This window comes from Hoplias malabaricus, chromosome 1 (assembly GCF_029633855.1).
Source record: "Hoplias malabaricus isolate fHopMal1 chromosome 1, fHopMal1.hap1, whole genome shotgun sequence".
NCBI classification, from domain to species: Eukaryota; Metazoa; Chordata; class Actinopteri; order Characiformes; family Erythrinidae; genus Hoplias; species Hoplias malabaricus.
In genome coordinates this window covers 57535776-57560503 of record NC_089800.1, presented here as the reverse complement: position 1 = coordinate 57560503, position 24728 = coordinate 57535776, and the positions used below count along the sequence as shown (strand labels likewise).

At 41.0% G+C, this 24728-nt stretch overlaps 1 protein-coding gene across 4 annotated transcripts in view; it reads left to right on the top strand.

Moving 5' to 3' along the window:
* fermt2 (FERM domain containing kindlin 2) overlaps positions 1 to 19503 on the top strand; it is a 37203-nt gene extending 17700 nt beyond the window's left edge. The window contains exons 4-17 of one of the 4 annotated variants that reach the window (XM_066667764.1): positions 3814 to 3942; positions 5415 to 5447; positions 8205 to 8430; positions 8523 to 8625; positions 8990 to 9097; positions 10769 to 10903; positions 11079 to 11128; positions 11373 to 11497; positions 11574 to 11680; positions 11829 to 12047; positions 14797 to 14817; positions 15424 to 15548; positions 15780 to 15921; positions 17136 to 19503. In XM_066667764.1, coding sequence (XP_066523861.1) covers positions 3814 to 3942; positions 5415 to 5447; positions 8205 to 8430; positions 8523 to 8625; positions 8990 to 9097; positions 10769 to 10903; positions 11079 to 11128; positions 11373 to 11497; positions 11574 to 11680; positions 11829 to 12047; positions 14797 to 14817; positions 15424 to 15548; positions 15780 to 15921; positions 17136 to 17309 — 1697 coding nt within the window. In that variant the 3' untranslated portion in view covers positions 17310 to 19503. The remainder of the gene's footprint in view (positions 1 to 3813; positions 3943 to 5414; positions 5448 to 8204; positions 8431 to 8522; positions 8626 to 8989; positions 9098 to 10768; positions 10904 to 11078; positions 11129 to 11372; positions 11498 to 11573; positions 11681 to 11828; positions 12048 to 14796; positions 14818 to 15423; positions 15549 to 15779; positions 15922 to 17135) is intronic. The other 3 variants (XM_066667781.1, XM_066667771.1, XM_066667791.1) reach the window with 3 other exon arrangements.
* Positions 19504 to 24728: the final 5225 nt, after the last annotated feature.

Here is a 24728-nt window from a genome sequence, read left to right as displayed (position 1 = left end):
TCATATATTTTATAGTTTTATAATTGTAATATAATACAATTATTTAGAATTCAGTATTGAAGAATTCATTCACTGCTCAAAATCAGCATGAAGTAAGCATCGCTGGACAGATCCTTTAAAAACATAACATTTCTTCAAATAACTTACACCGTCAATATTATACCGTCATATATGATTGTTTTTTACTGCCTACCATGTGTATTTTCTTTACATAAGCAGGTGCTCCAGGCTGCATTCTTTTGGCAGACCATATTACAGCCTGCATTCTTGTCATTACTCTCGCTTTTTTCCCCTGCTTTCATGTGACGGATAAAAAGAAAATCTTTTATTTACCCCATCCCCACTGCCAGAAGTGTGGGAAGAACTCTGCTCTCATCAAACTGGATACTGCTCAAACAGGTGCCTCATCTCACCAGCGCATAAAACAAACTCTCATTCTGCATTGAAAGTGTTGGTAAATGCTTGCCCTACCAGTGACATGAGTTTTAGGTTTTGAAAGGGTTGTGGTAGATGTGTTGTCTGATCTCACATCTACTATATTGTATAGGTCACCTATAAATTGCTCATTGTTAAAATGGCCAGGAGTGTTCAGGTCTGGTGCTTTAATTTCTAGTACAATTTGATGATTTACCTGACTTGAGTTCCAAGATAAAGGAATAAAACCTGAAAATGCTTGTTTTATAGCATAATTAGTGGTGTTAACACAAAACCAAAGTTCACTGATGCTGCTTTCTAACTAATATTCCCCACAGTATGTTCTACCAGTGGCTCATGGCATTAAACAGAGTTATATTCAAATTTTTTGCGTTCTTGTTTCATGAGTGAAAACATTGCATTTAATGTTACTGCAGATTGTCATCAATCTTGGGTTGCTATCATCAGTCAGCGATTCCTAAAACTATCATCTGTCAGCTCAAGTGATGTTTGAGGCAGAAAACCCTGTGCACTCAGTACTCACTACAGCTAGGCTTTTCATGCTCTTCTCTATCCAGTGCGTTGAGGCACCCTGCTCCTTGCCTGCTTGCATATGGCTGTATAAGGCCAGACTCGAGAGAGTGAGAGAACACCACCATCTGGTAGTTCTTAAAACCTTTGGAATGCTTTTGCTTTAGTAACACAAACTAAACAAGCAATTCTCACAGAGCCAAGAACTAAACCCCCTCCATCTGACACACACTCATTTTCTTCATTGGCTGTGGAAAACAAGGGAGTGAAGGCTGTCTTGCACTATTGCTTTTAATGCAAAGTAATGAAGCACCAAAATTCTCAGAACTGGACAGAGAATGCCAATCAATTAAACTCCTACACTTAGCAGTGTCCAGATACTTTCTGCCGCATTTGCTTAGACAAAAAAAAAAATCCAGACGAAGTCTTAGCTGGAACTGCAGACGCTGGATATCTATCCTTTTACATACCTGCTGGCAGCACTCTCTCCTGCTTAAAAAGCATTCTTAAATGTCAGAAAATTCATTATTAATATTGACTGATGTGTCTCCCTCTCAGTTTTGCCAAAAAGGAAAGCAGAAGAATAGTGGGTCTGCTTTAGCCATCAGATTTTTTCTCTTCTCCTGCCTCTCTCCTTATTCCCTTCAGACACTGTCTGAACATTGAAAGGACTTCTATTCGGTCATGCCCCATGATTCACCTTGAATAGGCTGCAAACATGGGAAGCTTTAACTGTTATGACATTAAGTTCAAACTACAAACACTTTTGTTTTCAGCACAGTTGGGTACATGTAAATCAGATTTTGTCTTAAAGGACTTTTGGCTTCAAAGTTGTGACTGGTAATAATAGCAGAAAACCATGTTAGAGTGTAGTATCGCATAATATATGTGTGGTTCTTTGATGTTTGCGTTCTTGCAGAATACAATTACCAAGCATATTTAAAACATAGGCACAAGCATGAAGGCATTTATGGGCTGTTCAGAACATTTGTTTTCGTTGGTTTGTGTTGTAATAACTGCAGCGTTTAGTTGAGGGTGTGTAAAGTACCACAATCTGGCTGCAGATTTTGTGGCTGTTTTTAGTTATTTGCAAACTGCCAGTGTGTGCGACATGCAAATCATGAAATTGATGGCTAAATTGACCCATACTGATCAAAGAGAGCAGACCAACCAGGATTTAGATTTAGTTTTAGTTTTTTATTTTTTATTTATTTGTATGTGTTAACAGTGTTTTGCTTTATTGCTGTGGCTTAAATTGATCAACAGAAAATGATTTACTGCATAAATTCACCTTGTGATTTTAGAGTTACTCTAAGGCAGTGGCAAGATTGTGTGCTGAATATCATGGTATATCTTATAAATTCATTTTGACATTTAAAATTTAGTTGAAATTATCCTTGTCACATTCAAAATATAACTTGTCCTCTACCATAAAAGACCTGCTTAGTTGCAGTAATGAGGATCATTTTCGGCACTTCTCCACTGAATGGTACCCACACTACTGTACTGTACTCTGCTTTTTTCATTCCCACAAACAACAACACATGAATACACACTGAGTTTGCAATACTTGGTTACCTCTGCCATTATTCTTTCCAAAGCCAACTGTTACTTGTTACTATAAGTGACAATGTTTTACAGTGTCACCAGCTACATTTCGAAGTGCGTTTTGGGGTGTGTTGAACTGGAAAATGAAGCAAGTACCACAAATAGTGCTTTTCCACTGCATGGGATTGGATCGACTCAACTCGCTTTTTATATGGTGGCTTTTCCACTAGCATAGCTCCCTGCAAAATGGAGCCGGTGACATTACAAAACCCCATCTCTAACGGGAACCACATGCTTTCAAAACCACAACAACGATTGTGGTAAAGTTATGCACTGTTTACCCGTTATGTATTTGCATTTTGTTTTTGTTTTTTGGACTGAACACAGCTCTGCACCTCAGTTCCCACGGATCCATATTCCTTGTAGCACTTTCAGCCCAAGGATTGTTTGAGCCCCTTCAAAACGCTTCAGGGTAATGTTACGGGCTGCTGTTGCAAGTCGGATAAAAACAAAAGTGATAGCTGCTGTAACTTTAGAGATTTTACATAGCAGCTTGTTTGTGCTGGACCTCTGCATTTCATGGTGATTGACCGGTCTATCTGGCCAATCAGCACTCTGCAAGGTTCACACATCAAGATTTAGTACCTACTCAGCTCGGTTGGGACTGCAAAGGACCAGGGACTAAAAAAAGTACCTGGTTCCAGGGATCAAGTGCCAGATTTGACTAGTGGAAAAGCAAGAGAGTCGTGTAGGCACAATGCAGTGGAAAAACACCATTTTTACTACTAGCCTTACACAATTAAGCAAGGTATAATGATAGTCTGCGTAGATTACTCTTTAATGCATTCCACTTAGTGACAAGGCAACTCTGTCAGTATTTATCTTTCATGTTTTTCTAACAAATTAAAATATTTTGTACGGTTGTCAGTTCTGTAAGCCTGCTGACCATTCTGCTCTGAAAAAATATTCATTATCTGTGTGCCTTGTAACTGTGTTTGCAATAAATGTAACACCTTTTGCTTTGCTTTGCTTTGGGACGAGAGTGGGAGAGATTTAGTTGGCCATGCTCACAGATGGGTGTGATTGCACCTCTGCTGTGATTTCTCCAGATCCCCCCCCCTCGCCCTGCTTCTTTCTTTCCCAAGTGTACTGAGGTTTATTCTGAGCCTACATTTAACCCACCTCTAAATGTTATCTTTACACAGGCATCTGACAGAAAAACTGTGTTTTATGCTAGGCAGAGTTATGTGCATCTGGTTGGATGTGCTCTGTGGGTTGGCCAGTGAGACTTCGACCATAATAACTCCTTTTGTTTTGCAGATATCCGCCACCCTGAGGAGTTGTCTCTGCTGAGGAAGCCCCGTGACCCCAAGAAGAAAAAGAAAAAGCTGGAGGAGTATGAAGAGGAGGCTTTAGAGCTGGAAGGCCCTCTACTCACCCCTGGATCAGGTACATTTACACCTCACCTGATAGGATCACCAATAGATATCCTGTTCACATATTAGTTGTTGCTCTGTAGGAAAACAAAAGCATTATTGTTATTTTTAGAGACTTCTGAAATACGAATGTGTGGGCTTGGAACAGACATATGATTTGCAATCGCACTGCGTGGTCTTTGGCTCTGGGGAAAGAATATTTTAGATTCCACACATTTTTGGTCACACTGCCATTTTGAAACAGACCAGGCAGCCGCTATGCTACGCCCCATAGTGATGAAGTAAGCCCACTTTAAGAGGCACAGAAGCAAGCCACTATCTCAGCAAGAGTCGCTGCCAAGACTCCATGAATGGAGTTCATTGTCCCACCCATGCCCCACCCCAGGGCCCCAGAACAGGCATCCCACACGCAGATGCAGCCCACGGGCCTAAGGCCTGGAGCAGAGGGGTTGCAAGGGCCAGTGTGCAGGGTGACTTTTTCTGGGCTTGGGCTGCCACTGTCAATCCTGCTCTTGTTCTTTCATTATTAGCATTTAACCCCAGGCTGACACTTATTAGAATAGAGTAGGGGGCCTGCATGGTGTATTGAGGTTAAAAGAGATTTCCATGTTTTCCTCTACAAAGGCTCTTATTCTGAGGACGTAATTGGAGCTTCTGTGGGCCATTCCCGCTCAACAGGAAACGAGTTTCAAGGACTACTGTTTACACCCCACTGGGAAGGGGTTGAGCCGTCCGATAAAGATCGGCCTGATGAAGTCGAGTGAATCTGGAGTGAGGCCTCAACTCCACCCATTAGGAGGAGGACTCTTACTCTGATTGATGTTGCCATATACTGTTTACTTGAAGAAAATTGACCAAATTAAGGCTCTGTAGTTTTAGCAGCGTGGTTGTAACAAGGCAAGTGGTCAAATAAGGCAACTTGGTGAACTCTGGCAGTAGGATCAAGAAACACCAGGCTCGAGGTGTCAGAGTGTAAATTGTGGGTTTCTTTTGTGGATTGTGTATTCAAGCTAGAGCTGAACTTTGGTGTCCTTTTTCACAACCTCAGACAACCAACCCCCCCACCCCCCTTCCTGCAGCTGTTGTCTCTGCTTTGTTGCTAGGAGGACCTTTTGAACATTTTGGTTGTGGTACAAAATGATGTGTGATGGTTAAAATGACTATGCTTTACCTAGGCTATGGGACAGGCTTGGTTTGCTCTCCAGTCTGGTTAGTAAGCTCTTCAGGTTGAGTCATAGACTGTAAAGGGTTGCTGGCACCAAGTTGCATATGTTCATACTCTATTTTCTCCATGTCCGTCAGCATGAGCAAAGGCAAAGTGAGTCACACTCTGAGATTTCAGACTGGTTTCCATCAATGAGGTTGTCCAGTTCTCTTTCTCTATGGTCTCTAACCTTTTTCTTTCATTCCTGCTCATTAATCTCTTTAATCTGTCCTCTTTCTTTTTGTTTCTTTACCTCTGCTTTTCCTCCTTTTTCCCTCCAGCATCTGAGATAGTATACATCGGACCTGTGAAAGGTAAGGCTTTCTGTTTCTCTGTGCTTCTTGGCACTGCTTCCCCTCACAAACCAAATGCTGGAACAGGATCTCGGTTGAATGCAGGCATGTGATGGACCATGCCCATAGGAAACATGGAAGGGTTTTGCTCACTGCTTTTTGTTTTGCATCTCACTTTCTTTTCCCTAAACCATTTATAGATCTATTCCCTGGTGAATCCATCCTTTGAAACTGTGGCCAGCATAAGAACATAGTGAGAAGTTGTTCGTCATGCACCAGATTGGCTTCCAACTTAAGTAATTTCCCTTCTACCTTTTTAAAGGAGTTTTGTTGTTCGGAGCCTTAAAGCACTATATTTACTAATTTGTGTATAAAATATTTTGCAAAAATATGCTGGCTCACAATGGGATGAATATTTACTCATGCTGATTTTATTGATTGTTTGTGGGCAAACAAACTCTGGGACTCAGTGTGCTTATTCAGAGAGTCCGTGTGTGATTTAGGATTTAGGAGATATTAACATTCTTAAAGCCAGGCTGAGCTGACTATCTGTAAACCGTAAACTGGGTAGAGTAAACACAGCGACCTGCTGCTCTCTCAGCAGGCCTGCAGACCTTATCAGCTTTCTCTACGATCCTAACATTCCTTTAGGGAGCGGAAAACCCTTCAGTGACCTTCTGCTGAGTTTATGAGAACCTCCACAAGTCCTCCCTAAAGGCCTGTAGATGCACTCTTCCTCTGGCCCTCTCCCTTTTCTCATGACCTCTCCCCCTACACAAGCCACTTCCTGTCTTTTCGAATCACTGTGGCTTCACACTGTCACATTGGTGGCTTGGCCTGCCCACCTTTTCAGCCCAGGGCCTTCTTGCCAGAGCATTGGAAAGGGTGCAAGGTTATATGGCATTCATAAAGAATTAAGGCATACATTAATGAATCTAATTCAGCATTGACCAAGTTTGCAGGCATGATGATTTTGGGATTTTTTGACTATTTCAGTTTATTTTATGTGTATTATGCCATGAAATCAGTTCTTGTTGCTGTTTATATACTAGCCACTTATACTTTTTTTTAGACCTGTAACACCGAGCACTGCGTGTTTCTTATAATTTTAATAGGAGGAGTATAGGAAATTGCTGTTTTAAGCAGCTGGGGACAATAGTGCAATTCAGTAGCAAGTTCTCCACTGAATTTTTTTTTGAAGAGTATGCGTAGTTCATTCTTTCAATCTCTATACATCACTCTGTATACCTCTGAAATTAGCACTCGCACCAAAACAAAAGTGTTAAATGTGGTGTTATTATTTGATGTTTCTTGATAATTATAATAATGTAGGCATATTCATAACATATCCCATGCATTCTTCTGCTCAAGTTGGGAAGACTATAGTAAAATAGTCTCAATGTATGTGGTTTTATCTACTCTCATTCATAATAATAATAAAAATGTATTCTTATAGCACCCTTTAATGAATGTGTAATCTCAAGATGCTTTACCAAACATAAAAAAATGGGAATAAATAAAACAGTATAAATAGAACGGTCTTAATAATGAGTTAAGAAATAAAAGCACATTTGAAAATGTAAGTCTTTAAGTTCAACTTAAAAACAGCTGAAGAGACACTTATGTAACTCATTCCACCCTAAAAGGCTGGAGGCACCCTCAGCCAAGGAAAGTAACTTCTTGCATGGATCCGTACCCAAGTCTATTGGTAGCTGTTATTGTGGTAGATATCTACAATTGAAGTTAAGATAGAAGTGTGTGTGTACAAACATGGTCTGTGGTTTGTGCTGCACAGTTGATTTAATGTGGTGGATGTGGTTGAACCTGTGATCCTAGAATGAATAATTAAAGATAGGTTGCTTTTCATTTGAATTTTATTTGCTTATTTTTGTTCACTTGTACAAGCCATACTGAGCTCCAAGACCCCCTCATGCTTCTGATTGTGCTTTTTTGCTGTGCATACCAACGATGCTGAAAATGGTTCATGTGCATCTGCATGTTTCCTTGTTCAGAATTAAACTGCTTAAAGTTATGAATTTATTGAAAGCACATTTTTGACTGTGTGAGCAGCTGGTGTGGTTGATTTTGAAGTGATGTGCTGGCACTGCATTGGGTTGTGTTAATCTCTCTCACAGCTTTTGTGAAGGATCACTTTACATATTCCTGTTACAAAGTCCTGGGCTAAAGTTCAAAGTTTTAGGAAAATTTCATTGACCTCCTCTTTAGTCCTGGGCTACAGTTAGTGTGTTTGTGTTTCACTGTACATATATCTAAGCATTTATTAGCTTTACAAATATGTTTTGAAGTTCCTTTGTGTAACATATAATTGTATTTTTTTTTAATCCACCAATTTAGTCATTTTATGGTAACTGTTGCTTAGTATTAAAAATGGCAATTATCATTTTATTTAAAAACCCTAAGAATTAATTACTTGGGCAAGTGAGAAGAATTTATTTACCACGGCATTTATGAGGGCTGGAAAATGCAATGCAAAACACATGCCTCTATTTATTCTGTTCTAGGGGATAATATTGTTTTTAAAAAGTATGTGTGAATTTTGGTTTAGAAGATTTAAACATGGTGATTTCAATGTTGGCTGATAAATTCTTAATTTCTAATTTACCATAAAATGACAAAAGAGCAGGAGAATGCTTGATGTATTTATTTATTTATTTATTTATTTTTTTTATTACAAATATATGTTACAGAAAACAACACGATATTACCAAGTGCAGTTTAAATGGACAGCAAAATGCTAATTGGCAAATTCCATTTCAGGGAGCATCTACTCAAGTCCAGGCCTCTACAGCAAGACCATGACTCCCACTTATGATTCTCGAGATGGCAGCCCACTTTCCCCGACCTCAGCCTGGTTTGGAGACAGCCCTTTATCTGAGGGTAATCCTGGCATCCTTGCTGTTAGTCAGCCCATCTCTTCTCCCGACATACTGGTCAAACTCTACAAACCACCCTCTCTCCTGGATAAGGCCAAGATTAATCAGGGGTAAGTGCTGTATTGTGATAGAACTGACTGTGGGCTCTGTGATTTATGAGGGTCAGGGGGTAATTTAGCTTTATCTTCTGTTTTCTCTGAAGGTGGTTGGACTCATCCAGGTCTCTGATGGAACAGGATGTGAAGGAGAATGAGGTTCTTCTTTTGCGGTTTAAATATCACAGCTTTTTCGACCTTAATCCTAAGGTTAATGATGATTTTATTATTATATTTTTAATCTCTGTTTTGTAGCTGTAGATGATGTTTTCATTGATGTTCAGGTGATCAGAATTAATCACAGGCATCATGCCTCAATATTAAATCTTACATATTTAAATGAAATTTTCATGTAAATATGCTTTGTTTGATCCTTATATTTGCCATTTTGTGACTGTAAGCTGTTATGTTTTTGCTTGTAATCAGCAGCCCACTAGGCTGCTTTAGACAGGTAGTTGTTGCAGCTGACACAGTGGGTGTATGACAGAGGAAATGGCTTTCAGAGGTGTCTTGTTTACTCAGCTGGTATGGGCATCTACTTGGGGGTTAATACTGTCTCTTTTTCCCCCTGCAGTATGATGCCATCCGGGTGAACCAGCTGTATGAGCAGGCCAAATGGGCCATCCTGCTGGAGGAAATCGAGTGCACTGAGGAAGAAATGATGATGTTTGCTGCCCTCCAGGTAAGTAAGAGTAAGGACTTAACTGCATGTGTGTCTGTCTGTCAGTCTGTTTGGATTCCAGATGGTGGGAGGTGCATTTCCAAAGCCATATTAGGCTGTTAGGATTGCCTAGTAAGCCAGTGATGAGAGAGCGTACAGTGTTTACTTTGGGCTCCCTGCCCTGCTACACTGTTAATGAATTGAATAGGCCTTGTGCCTGTAGGCTAGTGAGTGCTTTGTTTTTGGCTTGGTTTTCTTTCTGCAGGCCACAAAAAAAGGATACATTTAGAGTGTTTACAGCAAAACTGCTTTATCACACTATTTGTATTTGGCTCAACAGAAACAACTTTGACTAATAATAATATCATTTAACTGTACCCAAAATGATTTTAAAAAATAACTCAGGTCTGTGTATTTTTTGCAAATTCAAATCACAATTTGTGAATTGGAACGTATCTTGCATATAAGCTTTTAAAAGAATGTATGTCAGTGAAATCTAAAGGAATTTGGATATTAGTCTGGGATTTAAAGAAGGCTTTCAGTAAGAATTTAGGTTCTAGGTTATAGAAGCCCCATTACCCCTTTCAGAAGCCCCTTTGGCTTTGGAAGGGCCCTGCTATTTCAGACCATCGTAAAAGAGCTGAGTGACAAGACCCGAGGACGCCACACTGTCTTCACCCCCCGTGTGTATGTATATATAGAGTGGGTGTCCGATGGATGGGAGATGCAACAGGGCTGGACCACCCAGCCTAACTGCCATCCCTCTCCATCAACCATGCTGAAATGGTGTTAGTTTTTCAGCATGAGATTTGTTGAGGTGTGTCTAGGGTTCTAGTATTTCTTTGCACCTAAAATGCTGGCTACTAGGGAGTTTAAATTAGATCGTGCTGCCTCTCAATAACACAACCCTCATTACGTTTTGTCATCTGTTTGGAGTTGGGTGTCAGGCTTACTGGGTTTGAGAATGTCTCTAAGTAATTTCAGAGAGGAGGCTAGTGGATATCATTGTTAAAGCTAAGCACAGTGGTATCTAATAGCCTGACTGATAAATCGACCTGCAGTAATATCAGCTGATTGTGATGATATGTGGGGTTATTGGTATGTGTGAAAATACAGCAGATTTTATGACACAAGTAACTTGCAAATCCTGTAATTAGGTGATTATTTTATTCTGGATCGAGGCCACAGAGCTGGTGGTAGTGATGTAAGGACAATTTTTTTTTTCCCCCTTCATTTTGAAACCCGAGTTGTCTATGGTAGTGGTAGTGTAATGCAGTGCCTTAAAATATGTGCTCTCAGACCATCTGCTCATTCATGTTCAGGGGAGTGTGGGGGTGGCTATGTGACAGTATAAATACCTGTTGTCAACAAGTTGTATTTAGAGGTGGGTCTAACAACTCCATTGTCATTTCTCCCCACTGTTCCGTGCTTTATATGAGTCAATCACACACACAAAAAAGTTACAGTTGCAGACCACATGAAAGCATTCACATCTGTACTCAGAGTCATCAAATTGATGTAAACAATTTGGAGTGGAAGATTAGATCATCGGGGTTCAGTAACTGCAGTTACTAACTCCAGATTTTTTTTCCACTTTTTTGTGTAATGGTCAGTATTTAAACAGTTACTGTTTATGAAAATCTAGCCTTACTTTGGAGCACTCAAATGTGTTATTTCTTTTGTTTTTTTTAGTATCACATCAACAAACTGTCTATCATGTCTTCGGACAATCATATGAACAACAGTGAGAAGGAGGTGGACGAAGTTGATGCTGCATTATCCGATCTGGAGATCACTTTGGAGGGAGGGAAGACCTCAAATACTCTGGTAATTTAGTTAATTCTTCCTACAAATCTTTGCTATCTACATTGCATTGTGTCCAACATTTAAAGCAAATTTATGCAATGGTTTGTTTATTTATTTATTGTTTTTATTGAGTCAAATTTTAATATAATCCTTCAATACAATCATCAGTTGTGTCCCTTATTCTTCTCTATTTCAGGGTGATATTACATCCATTCCTGAACTGGCTGACTATGTTAAAGTCTTCAAGTAAGTAAACGCTAGCAGAATATGTGCAGTATTATTAAGGCTGCTGTTGGCTCTGTACCTGAAGTTTGATATTAATTTGTGGAGTCAGTGTGTTTTATTTATTGGCTGGTTTGTATATACTTGAAATGATTTCAGAAGTAGAGTTTATGCTGAATAAGCTTGGGAACTCAGAAGAGCTCTGCACTTTGCCTGAATTCCCTTTTAAGAAGCATTCTTAACATGGAGAGAATGTTCTCTCTTTCAGGCCAAAGAAACTGACATTGAAAGGACCCAAGCAGTACTGGTGCACATTCAAGGACATCACAATTTCTTGTTACAAGAGCCGTGAGGAGGCCCATGGCATTCCCGCACACCAGATGAACCTGAGAGGTAAGTCTACTTCAAAATGTCTCCTTTTTTCTAGTGCTTAACAGAAAGTACATCATCTTTTTGTTCATTTTTACAGGTTGTGAGGTGACACCAGATGTCAATATTTCTGGTCAGAAGTTCAACATTAAGTTGCTAATCCCAGTTGCAGATGGCATGAATGAGATCTGGCTAAGATGTGACACTGTGAGCAACACTTTCTCGCTTCACAAATGCTCTTATAACTCAATTGAAGAGCATTAAGTTTGAGTCATATGCTGAAGTTTCTTCAGAACAGAAAAGGAGATTTTATGTGATATTCATTCAATGCTGTTGCCCTCTCCTTTATTTTTAGGAGAAGCAGTATGCACAGTGGATGGCTGCCTGTCGCCTGGCCTCCAAAGGAAAGACAATGGCAGACAGCTCCTACAACTTGGAGGTCCAGAACATCCTCTCATTTCTGAAGATGCAGCATATGAACCCTGACCCACAAATTATTGAGCCGATCACAACTGACATCAACCCTGAGTGTCTTGTGTCACCGCGGTACCTGAAGAAGTACAAGAACAAACAGGTAACTGCAAATGTGAAAATGATGATGTTTGTGGTTTCAGCTGCTCACCGTTCCAACTAATGAAAAGTAATGGACCTAAAATGTGGAATTCAGGATGTCTTCACCTCGTGGCTTGGAGTCATAATTTCCCCCTTTATTTTTTCTCTAAAAATCACATTACTGACATTGATTATCTACTTTTCTGAAGCATTTGATACTTGGGTATTCTGTTTGAATACAACACAAATGTTGAAAGGTAATGAATAATGAATTTGAATCGCACCTTTTGTGGAGGATATTCACTACTGATTGTCAAAAAATATGTCACAAAAAAATTGTCTCTTTGACTTCACGTGAAAACACAAATGCCAGGGAAAACATGGCAAAGTGGAACACCTCCATTGATGTTCTTGAGAAGTCCTGTCACACCCACAAAACCTCCAGATAACCACACCTACTTTGACAGTAACATTATGTGATGGAAAGCAGATGTAAGTACCAGAGTACATGTAGTTTTGAATTCAGACCAGTAACCTTTCCATTCAACAATGCACAGTGAAATATCACTGTAAAATTGAACTGAAGTTCTGTAGAGGTCATTTTAAGCATGTTATTGGAAAGAGATATGAGATAGACAGGCAAAAAGCAAACAAGACTGAAAAAAGTTTGAGAAATCAAAGAACTGAACGAGGGGGAGAGGCTGAAGGAGACTGAAGTGTAGAGTTGATTTGCCTGATGAAAGGGTTTGAGGCCTCCCAGCTGGGTGACTAGCATCAGACTGTGCTCTAGAGGAATGCAGCTACTCTTGCAAACTACATCACCTCTTTTTTTCACTTTTTTTTTATCCTGTCATTTTGAATGACAGAGTGAATATATTCCTTTTTACTCTAAAGATATAACATGGAGGGATACATTTTATAACATTCAGGACACACTCATACAAAACAACAGCAGAACAACAAAAGTTTAGTAAGTAGGATCAAATACACACAGCCTGCATTGTAGGGCTCAGTTTGTGGTACATATGTAAATGGTTAAGGTTAAATTATAGCATAGTGCGGCACATGGCAGTGTGTCTTGATAGATGTTATGACTCTATTTGAATGTGCCCAATGTGTAAGTGATTAGATGGCATTGGCTTGTTGTTTGTGAAGGTGCAGCCTCATTAAATGATGAGTCAGAAGTGGTGTGTGTGTGTGTGTACGCACTTTCAGAGCCTGGCATCACTGCAGAATGCTGAGGAGGCTATAAAATAGCAGCGCAGGAAATGGCAGGAAATGCCTTATTAAGAAGGAGGGGAAAAAAATCTACAATCTCTGCAGTTTGTTGCAAGTGTGGAATATTCAGTGTCTAGCACCAGAGCTCAGCAATTCTGAATGTAACAGTTATGAGTGCACCATGCTATTTTTCAAAATAGTGTGCCATGTTTTTTTTTACTCCACTTGGAAACAGGAAGAGGAGAAAGCGGGAGAGAGGGAAACAGATAGTCCACTAGGCCGTAATGAGTGAGCACATGGGCAGTGGCCCTGGCTGCAGTCCAGAATTTGCAGTTTTTCTGAAGGGTGGTGGCTGGTAGCGTTCGCCTCTCCTCCCAGCTGCTCCCCACCCTGCCGTCGTTACATGAAAGCCTTGGAGCTGCCTGATCCCCTGAGCCTGTCCTCTGGACTTTGGGGGGTGGGGCTGCAGAAAACAGGCGGGAAAGCAGCAGGAAATGAGAGCTGCTTGTGAATGCAGAGTGAGAAAAGACCCTGGGACAAACAGCAGCCACTCTCAGCTGTGCAGAAAATGCAGGCTCTCCTTTCCCCTCCTTTTTTGCTATTTCTTTTGCCAATTAACTGGGTTTCTCTTACTTAACAGCCCCCTTTCTCTTTGAATCCCTGATGAGTTTCTTAATTAGCACATCTCTGAGAACTCAGAGGCTAGAATAGACCATTTTGGCTAAGTAGTTTGGTGAAAGAGACATGACAAATAACAAAAAACAAAGACGGAGCCAAATGGCGGGGCCTGAGTCTAAGGTTTAATATAGGTTGTGTAGCTCCCCCTGGTGGAAACTGGGAATAGTACATAATACATAATATTTATAGCGTTAAAGTCATTAAATATAACTGTTCACTGGGAACTAAACATACAAAATTGTTTGTATATAATAAACAAGTTATGTTCAATGATACTGGAAGCAAATTTGTATTTTTCTAATTCTGAGAGAAAGAAATAGAATGATTGTTTCTATCATGAACAGCAGAAAAAAAGCAACACCTAAGATGGAACCTTCCTTAAAAAACTGAATTACAGTTTCCCTGAATGTGTTTAAGGTTGTTGTAACGTTTGGGCACCATTTGATATTATTTCATAACTGTCTTCAACAGACTATATTTGTTTTTCTCATTTTCAGGTTCTTAGTTTAAGTTTCTATGTTAAGGTATATTAACTGAAGAGAACAACTGTACAGTCTTCAATGCAGTCCAGTACAGGGGAAGGGAATTACTGTATTACCATACTTAACACACATGTTTTGTATTAATGTTTCTTATTGTTTATCCTGCCTCTTCTTCCTGTGCCTTGAGCTGGAGACTACTGCATGAACTTTGTATTCCTGATGCCCCCCCCCCCTTTATTTTTTGTTCTTTTTTTAAAAGCACTACTCTCAGCGCTACTCTGATATTGTCTGCTTGTTTGCTGCTTCTCACTTGCTTTATATATTTATTTATATTATTCCTGTTCTTTATTTCTTTCCTCCTGTTACTCTCCTCCTGCCCCTGCCCTTCTTCAGCCAGGCTATATCAGGGACCTGGTAAGTGAATACTGCTTGTCAGTTGTGGTGATATTTGTCTTTGTAACTCACTTTTATTTTTGACACTCTTCTACTAACTCATTTCATTTGTTTTGTAGTGTGAAGCATCTTTTTAGTGGCTGTTTTTACTCACCTTGAATCTCTTCTTAGTGCTATTGGCCTATGAATTTTCAGACACTGGGGAATAAGTGGTGGTGGTATCTGTCCTGAAAATATGAAATGGGGGAAAGTGAGAGGAGTTTAAGGCAGACGAGGCACGTCTCTGTTTATTTGTGTTTGTTGTAGTGAGTCATTAGCCATGGGGCCAATCTAGACCTGGACTGTAGTGGAGCTTTAGTGTGGTCTTGACCACTGAGGCCTCTCTCAGGGGTGGAGAGCCTGTCTGCCTCATCACCTTAACTCCACGCCTGTGTGGAACTTTAATGTCTGCCATGTGTGGCATGCTTGGTGACTGTTTGGTAATGGCATGAAGTATTTGTGACCACGACGACCCGTGACATCAGCTATTGCTCCGTGTTGGTGGGTGTGCATGTGGTTGATGGTGAGGGAGCTGCTTAGTAACTGGAAGTGTTGACAGTGTGTTTTGTGTGTGTGTTTTTTCTTCAGATTTCAGCTCGTATCCTGGAGGCCCATCAAAATGTGGCTCAGATGAGTCTGATCGAGGCCAAGATGCGTTTCATTCAGGCCTGGCAGTCACTACCAGAGTTTGGGATCACTCATTTTCTGGCCAAGTGAGTGTTTTCTCCTCAGTCTTTATAATCGTATTTATCGGCGTCCATACGCCTCGGTTCCTGCAGATGTTTTTGTGTGTCATTATAAATGGACACACCTGTTTGATTGTTTTCTTATTTGATTTAATTGTGTTTATAAAAGACAAGTTTTGCTGGCATGGTAACAGTTTGTTCAGTCTTGATTACTGTATATTTAAGTCTTAATTATCATGTTTTCTGTGTCTTTCTAAGATTCCAAGGGAGTAAGAGGGAGGAGCTAATTGGCATCACATACAATAGACTGATCCGAATTGACGCTAGCACCAGAGACGCCATCAAGACCTGGCGATTCAGCAACATGAAACAGTGGAATGTCAACTGGGAAATCAAGATGGTAAGGCTGTTCTCTTACTGATATTGAGCTTTAAACAGCTGTGGAGTGTAAAGTATAAAGAAGAATTTAAAGTTTTTTGTTTCCATAATTGGGCGGACCGGTGGCGCATAATCCCGCTCCAGGTGACTGTCTGTGAGGAGTGTGGTGTGTTCTCCCTGTGTCTGCGTGGGTTTCCTCCGGGTGCTCCGGTTTCCTCCCACAGTCCAAAAACACATGTTGATAAGTGGATTGGTGACTCAAAATTGTCCTTAGGTGTGTGTGTGTTGCCCTGTGAAGGACTGGTGCCCCCTCCAGGGTGTAATCCCACCTTGCGCCCAGTGATTCCAGGTAGGCTCTGGACCCACCACGACCCTGAACTGGATAAGTGGTTACAGATAATGAATGAATGAATGAATGTTTCCATAATCTCTCCTCAATCCCAAAACTTGTGTGTGTGTGTCACCCTGAGAAGGACTGGCACCCTCTCCATGGTGTGTTCCCAACTTGCACCCAGTGGTTCTGGGTTGGCTGTGGCCCCACTGTGACAATGAATGAATAAAAGGCTATATTTAATGAACATATGTTTCCTACCTCAATAAGTCTAAGATGTCATTGACCACCATAGAAAATGTTTACTTCCCTTTGCAGGAAATGGAAACAATGGCGGACGTGCAACACTTTTGTATACCATGAATTGGATCTAATTCTATTTGTTTAAATTGTAACTTTCATTCTGGGGATATAAGAGAGGTGCTCGAGTGTCTAAAGGTTCACACAGATAAAGTTTCATTATCCTGTGTATATCACTGTATTATTGCTAGCATTTTTTCATTAAATGATAACATTTTTTTGTGGCGAGAGTTGTTTGTGAGAGAGAAGTGTTAAGCACTTGGGCAGATTAACTACAACGGAGCGTGGTGTGTTGTTTAGCACTACTATCCCCCTACCCTATATCCCAGGAAAAGACCCGGTGTAACACACATCACCTTTGAAAAGGGAACATTTTAAGGGGATGAAGCAAATGACCCAGGATGTAGACTGTAATTTGTGGTAAATGTTACTCTCCTTTTGAAGTTAAAATAAAAAAATGACCACCTAGTGTTCGGATGCAGAGATGCAGAACACATACATATAGTTCAAAATGTGCAATATTTATGCCACTTAAAATTAGATTTGACAAATCGTTATTGTCCTTTCCTAACTGAAATCTCAATTTCTGTCATTTTTGACTTTAGGTGACAGTGGAGTTTGCAGATGAGCCCAGTCTGTCATTTATCTGTGCAGAAGTGGACTGCAAGGTGGTGCATGAGTTTATTGGTGGCTATATTTTCCTGTCCACACGTGCCAAGGACCAGAATGAGTCTCTAGATGAGGAGATGTTCTACAAGCTCACGAGTGGCTGGATCTGAGAGCTGCTTATGACCCAACAGAAGGGAGTGGAGTGATGAGAGAGGAGAGATGGCTGGGGTTTTACGTTCTTATATTAATTTTCTTGTCTCTTTTAACCATGCCGAGAGTCTGACATGGCCACACAGTGATCGTTTGAAAGTTAACAACACCCTTTTATTTTATATATATTAATTTTTTGCATTAATGCTGACAAACACATTAATAACACTAATGATGTGACTTTGAGGACGAGGAGAATGTTCTCACTCCGCCCAAGGCTTCACCACTTGCTGAGGCATATCTGAGAATGCTTCCTGAAGTGAGCAGCTACTTTCACGGAGACTCCTGCTTGCTGGCCTCCAGAGTGCTTTGTGTTGTTGTTGTTGTTGTATGTGTGTTTGGGTTTTTTATTTTTTAGTTTTTTTGTAGTAGTCACATTAGCAGCGGACACCTATCACTGCCTTCCTGCGAATTGCTACTGACACTGACATCCATGACCCTTTCACACTTCATGGTAATATTCAGGCTTTTCTCAGCAGAGGAAAAAAAATGAGCAGTTCTGTTCCGCACTCACTATGAAATGTTATGGTTTTATTGTTGGGGAATTGAGTGCTTTGGTTCTCTTGGTGCTCGTTTGTGTATTAATCTTCTGTAGTTCCTGTACCGCTTCACTGTGATTTAACACCAAATTCCTGCCATATAATTTCATTCATTTTCCCTGACTAATGAAAACTACAGACATTTTAATCAGCCTCAGTGACAGTAGCAGCTATTTTTATGAAGAAACTTTGGCACTACATTAAGTCTTTCTCATTATGAATGAGGTAGGAGACTCTTACAGGATTAGGGCTGACACTCAACACTACAATCACTTCTGTGACTTTATTTAGGTCTGTTGACACGAAGATATCACAAGCACTTCTACAGTGAAGGAAAGGTCCCTACATGAATAAGCTGTAGTTTGTGTAGCTTTTTTTTATTCTTCATTTTTTTTTTATATCCTGTCCAGGGCCCTTTTGAGTTTGCTGTGTAGTTATGCATTCAGCACTACAACTGTTTGTGTATGGCCTTTGGGCTTTTTTTCTGCTATGAAGTACAGTCACAGTTTTATTGTTGCAGGAAACATTTTGTAATGGACAACATAAACAACACGCTGAAGGCAGCATGATGAAGGAATGGCCCCAGTATCCCCAGTGTGTTTTTATTTGTGTAGAAAACAAAGAAGGAAATCAGAAATAGGGCTGGACTCCAGCGAATGCTCAGTTTGAAGTAAGTGATGGTGACATCAGTTGTGTTCTGGAGCTTGCTCCAGCAAAGCACCATAAAGAGCTTGTTCCGTAATTCTCCTGTGCAGCCTGCTTTTCTATCTGTCACACTTTATTCTAAACCATATAGTATTATTCAAAATGATTATATTGTTATGCACCAGCAATAGGTCACTGTTTTGAGAAGATACATGCAATGTAAATTGTTTTTTTTTCTGGATATGAAGGAATGCTAAATGAAGTATTAGTTTTTGTAACTAATGTAAAAACGCAGTTTTATAGAATTGTACAGTTGTTGGTTTTGTTGCTTTCTTTTTTTCTGTCATTTTTTGGAAGTGCATTTTTCCAGAAGAGAAGGAAAAAAGCCATCATTCAGCATTGTGTGGTCTGATGTGCGCCTGCCAATGTTAAGGTCTTACTGATTTTTAAGAGTAAAGTATATATAAATATATATAATGTGATGAAGCATGTCTCAAGCTCCAGGTCTGAAGAATCTGATGAATGTCTAGCTGCTGCAAAATTCATCACTTCCATCTTGAAGGGCTTTTCCATAGTTCTTTTACAGCCTTAAATTAAATATAGTATACAAGCGTTTGTCTGCTCTTGCAGTAATGTATTGGCCAAGTTTGTTTTTAAATGCTTTTATTTTTCTTAGCACACATAAATGAAGAATATTGTAATAGCTGACTCTTTCCTGTGCCTTTTATAGGTAAGTCACCTCATGTCAGTGTCTGATTTATTCGTGGTGATTTAAAAGCCAAATACTGAGTTAAAGGAAAATCTTGATGCCCTGGAGTTTGATACAGATCGCTATAAACTGAAGTAAAAAAAAAAAACAACAAAAAAAAAACAGCTAGCTTAGCATATGTTTCCTCATATTATTTTGTTTTTCGATTGCCTCAGATGTTCTGAACGGCAGTGCATGGCCTGCTGATTCTAGACTGTAAAAATGCATTTATTTTAAAAATAAAAATGATTTTTATTTAAAGTCTTTTCTTGTATTATGCAGTTAGTGCATTGTTCAGATTTCACCAGCAGAGGTCACTGTCTGTGCTTCATTGAACCTGCCATCACCAATAGACCATTTTGGTGCCTCTACACTAGGTGTTTTTGTTGGTACGTGTACTGTTATGCCCAAGTCTGTCTGTCGCACAGTTCACCAGACCCTCTTCCCATCTGTTAATGTACAGGGACCACCACAGACCTCAGGTATGGCATAGAAGTGATTTGTGTGCATTTTGTGCTGTGTGTAAATTCTATTTATTTAGTATTGGCAAATGTTAGACACTGTTTACCAGACCTGGTTCTAGAGACCAATTGCTCTGAAGTTTAGAATTATCCCCCTGTTCCTAAAACACTTCATCCACCTAATATTTTTATTCCTCAACATCCCTAACTACAGATTCCTTCATCAATCATTATTAAGTTATCATCTTAAACTGAAGATGGTGTGTAAAATAGATGTTAAAATGTGCACAGCATTGGATCTCCAGGACCAGTGTTGGGAAGCTCTGCTCAAGCCCTTTTACAGAGCAGGTTCACCTAGACTCACCTATGCTGGGCATGAATTGTCTTGTAACTGTTGTATGGCTCTCCCTTAGCATTGATAGACTGGGTGGAGGAGAGCTGAGAAATTGTGCAGATGGAAGCGCTTCAGTCCAGAACTACAAACTTGGAGTGCACCTACAAGATACTTTGGGGTGAAATACAGATACAAAGCAGTGAATTAATTTTAATCTGTTTACAAAATCAGAATACGTTCAGAAATGTATCACAACTGAATGCCTTTTGAAGGTTCAGATGCCTCTGTATAAAAGCATTACTATCAATTCTATCAAGTGATATCAGTACCTCAGTTGAGATGTAAACCTGTGGTTGTCTCTCACCTGTGCAGCATATTGTACACAGACCCAGTGTCCTAGGGATGGAAATGTGTTCCTGACCAGCTGGCTTCCACAGATCTTGTGTTCTGTAGAGTGAGACCTGCTGAGAATGAGAAGTGAAGAACAACTCTAGGGCTTTGTTTGCGTCTCCTTTGTTGTACTGCTAGACTCAAACTAGTCGTGACTTGTTTATTCTCAGTGCGTATGCAGACAACTTTTTCCATGATGCAAACACACAGGAATATATTAGCTAATCCTGGAGAGTTCACACCGCAAGCCTACACACTGCTCTTAAGGCTGTCGATAATGCCCTGAATTGATCTGCACCTACACAAGCTGCACCTCCAGCCTGTTCTCCATAGCAGTCTTACTGAAAGAGTTATTGAGAGGCTTGTTAGTGTGGGTGTGTGTCTCACTGCCGCCCTCTCCTCATCGTGGAAGCTTAAGCTTTGTAGATTTGTCCTGGTCAGATAGTTTCTGATTGGGTCAGAGTGGAGGTCTACTTCAGCAAACAGACTTCACTATCAGAGGGTAGACCCTTCACCTGAAAAATTCCAGTGAAAGCTGGACGTGCAACAAGTGAAGCTGATCTGTGAGAACGGGCGCGGAGCTGTGAATACACGTTGAGTAAACAGCGTCTAACTTTACTGCCGCCATTGTGGTTTTAAAGCCAGCGATTCCTGTTAGAGACAGGGTTTTTCGATGTCACTGGCTCTGTTTCACGGGTGATCCCTGCCAGTGGATGAGCTTTTAGCGAGCCGTGTTGTGTAGAGCCGGAACCATGCGGTGGAAAAGCACCAATAGAATTGCTCTCAAACCAATCACATTGCAAGATAGGAACTAATTGTGGTGTGAATAAAGTGTTGTTACTTCACTTTCGTGTTTCACTGATGGGGCACCACAACAGATCAACAGGTCCACACAGTCGACTTGGCCCAGGTTTTATGCTGGATGCCCTTTCCAAATACTGCCTTGCTATTTCACGTCACTCGTCGCTAGGAGAATCCTGACTATAAAAACCACCAGTGACTGGGCTGCGAACATCACACCCAACTCCACAAAAACAGTGACCAAAGGATACAGAACAAATTGATGAGCATTTTTCTGAATAGTACAATAACAATGATCATTTTTATTACTATACGATACGACAATATGGCTGTAACCTCGTTGTCAGAAACTAAATTCTGTGTTTGTAAGAATTGAGGCCTGGATGCCAATAGCGTGCTGTAATTAACAGTTGTGTGGTCCTCAATAAGAGACAGCAATGAACTTTTCATATGGGCCAGCTCATACGTTTTTCAGCCACAAACAAGCTCATGGGCCTGAGAAGGGCTTTCCATCTCCTGTCTCTAAGACAAAGACCTCTGATGCCTTTTCTGGGGAAAACTTTACAACTCCCACATGTTTTTACAGTCTTTACAATGGACCACATGTTTTCACAGGATGTCCTGCTTGCACTTCTCCAATGAGCATCTCCAGGCCAAGTGTATTTTGGCTCATAATTTAAACACTAAACATTATGCACCAGAATTAAAAAAATAAATCTTTTAATTGAGTGACTTCTGCTCATTTAAGTTGCATCTATTGCTTACATACGTTCAGCTGGGGTCACTAGGCCCAATGCCAAGCACTGGTTGGAGGACAATCCCATACCTTGGGCTGACTTGGAGTGGTGTTGGTGATCCAGAACAACATCATTATCTGACATTGGATATTGGAAATTAATGTTTGTCGCTGAATGCTATCAAATCCTCACAGCAATTTTTACAGTATTTTGCTTATGTATAATTTTCTGCAACAGCAAAGTTGGGTTAAATTCTATTTAAATAACCATTGACTGTAAAATAAGCAATATTTTCTTAAAATAAGAGTTTTCATTTCATGTAAAAAGTACTAAAAGAGAAGTTTGAATGTTGCGCTGATTAAAATTCATCCTCAGTGGAGAGGCAGTGGAGCCTCTGGATTTCTCCATATTTGTGTTTTGAGACTCTGCTTAGGCCAGAGGTCTTGCTCAGTTGCTGTTGCCAGTTTGAATCATTGCTGTGATGAAATGCTACAAATTAGCGTCTCGTCCTCCTTTTGCCCTGTGTTTGATTACTGGACCATATGCTTGCTGACTCCTTAACCCTCGCTGATAATAAAACCCGTCTGCTGACCTTGACCTTGACCTTGTCTCCAGCACTGGATGTGTTATACAAAGAGGAGCAGGTGCTGGGCTGATAAGGTCATGATATGCGCAGTTAAAAAAGAGACTGCTCTTCATATGAGCCTTGAAAATACAGGACTGTGCACAACAACTTATTGTACTTTCCAGACTAAGCATCCATTCAATACAAGGCATTTGTTTAGATAGTCCCCTCACTGAAGAAACGGGCAAGAAAACTGTATAAAGGTAAGAACCCACTGAGGTTACATATAATCCTAGTGGGTCTCAATCCTGGTCCTGGTGGGCCTCTGACCCACATGATGTATTTTTCTCCTCACTCTCACATCCCCTTCAGATTTGGAAGGGGTTGTTAATTAGCTCGTTAATTACATCAGGTTTGTTAGGAACAGTGGACTCTACAATGTGCAGGGCAGAAGTCCACCAGGACCAAGGCTGAGATATACTGTATTATATGTGGCGGGGGGGAGTCTACTTACATTTTGCGGAAGCAGTTACCTGCTTGTGTTGTTTTGGGACCACAGATTGGTACTAAATCACTATTAAGATGTAATTTAAATGATATTAAGTCACACTTAAAATATACTGAGTATATTTAGTCATTTTATTTTCACCACTTTTCAAATACAGTCTGTGAGGAGTGTGGTGTGTTCTCCCTGTGTCTGCGTGGGTTTCCTCCGGGTGACTGTCTGTGAGGAGTGTGGTGAGTTCTCCCTGTGTCTGCGTGGGTTTCCTCCGGGTGACTGTCTGTGAGGAGTGTGGTGAGTTCTCCCTGTGTCTGCGTGGGTTTCCTCCGGGTGACTGTCTGTGAGGAGTGTGGTGAGTTCTCCCTGTGTCTGCGTGGGTTTCCTCCGGGTGACTGTCTGTGAGGAGTGTGGTGTGTTCTCCCTGTGTCTGCGTGGGTTTCCTCCGGGTGACTGTCTGTGAGGAGTGTGGTGTGTTCTCCCTGTGTCTGCGTGGGTTTCCTCTGGGTGACTTTCTGTGAGGAGTGTGGTGAGTTCTCCCTGTGTCTGCGTGGGTTTCCTCTGGGTGACAGTCTGTGAGGAGTGTGGTGTGTTCCCCCTGTGTCTGCGTGGGTTTCCTCCGGGTGACTGTCTGTGAGGAGTGTGGTGAGTTCTCCCTGTGTCTGCGAGGGTTTCCTCCGGGTGACTGTCTGTGAGGAGTGTGGTGAGTTCTCCCTGTGTCTGCGTGGGTTTCCTCCGGGTGACAGTCTGTGAGGAGTGTGGTGAGTTCTCCCCGTGTCTGCGTGGGTTTCCTCCGGGTGACTGTCTGTGAGGAGTGTGGTGTGTTCTCTCTGTGTCTGTGTGGGTTTCCTCCGGGTGACTGTCTGTGAGGAGTGTGGTGAGTTCTCCCTGTGTCTGCGTGGGTTTCCTCCGGGTGACTGTCTGTGAGGAGTGTGGTGAGTTCTCCCTGTGTCTGCGTGGGTTTCCTCCGGGTGACTGTCTGTGAGGAGTGTGGTGTGTTCTCTCTGTGTCTGTGTGGGGTTCCTCCGGGTGACTGTCTGTGAGTAGTGTGGTGTGTTTTCCCTGTGTCCGTGTGGGTTTTCTCCGGGTGCTCTGGTTTCCTCCCATGCTCCAAAAACACACGTAGATGGATTGGGAACTCAAAAATGTCCATAGGTGTGAGTGTGTGTCACACTTTGAGGGACTAGCACCCCCGTCCATGGGGCTGGTTCCGGATTCATGAAAAAAATGGGCTCAAACATTTGCATTTGTAAATGAGCTACTTATTTATTCTTACTTAATGGTAGCTTAGCTTTTAGCCTCATTGAAAGCTTCAAGCTGTGCTTGATTATCCTCACATTTGCACTGCAGTCTAATTTTCACCCTATAAAGCTGCAGAGAGTTGAAATTTTCAGTGCTGGTTTAAATGGAGACCCCAAATCTTGCTGAAACTGCGCTGAGACGTGAGAGTTACTAGCATTTTGTCATCGGTGTCGGGAGGCTGGAGTGTTTTGCCAGGGGCTCTTTCATACACAACGGTCCCATGACTCCATTTGCCTGGAAGACATAAGCATTCTGTGGATAAAAAGAAAGCATTAACATAAATCCACCAAGCGCAGTCACTGAAGCCAAAAAATTCAGGCAAATGTAATGTACCCCAGAGCATTTCTATAATGAGGCA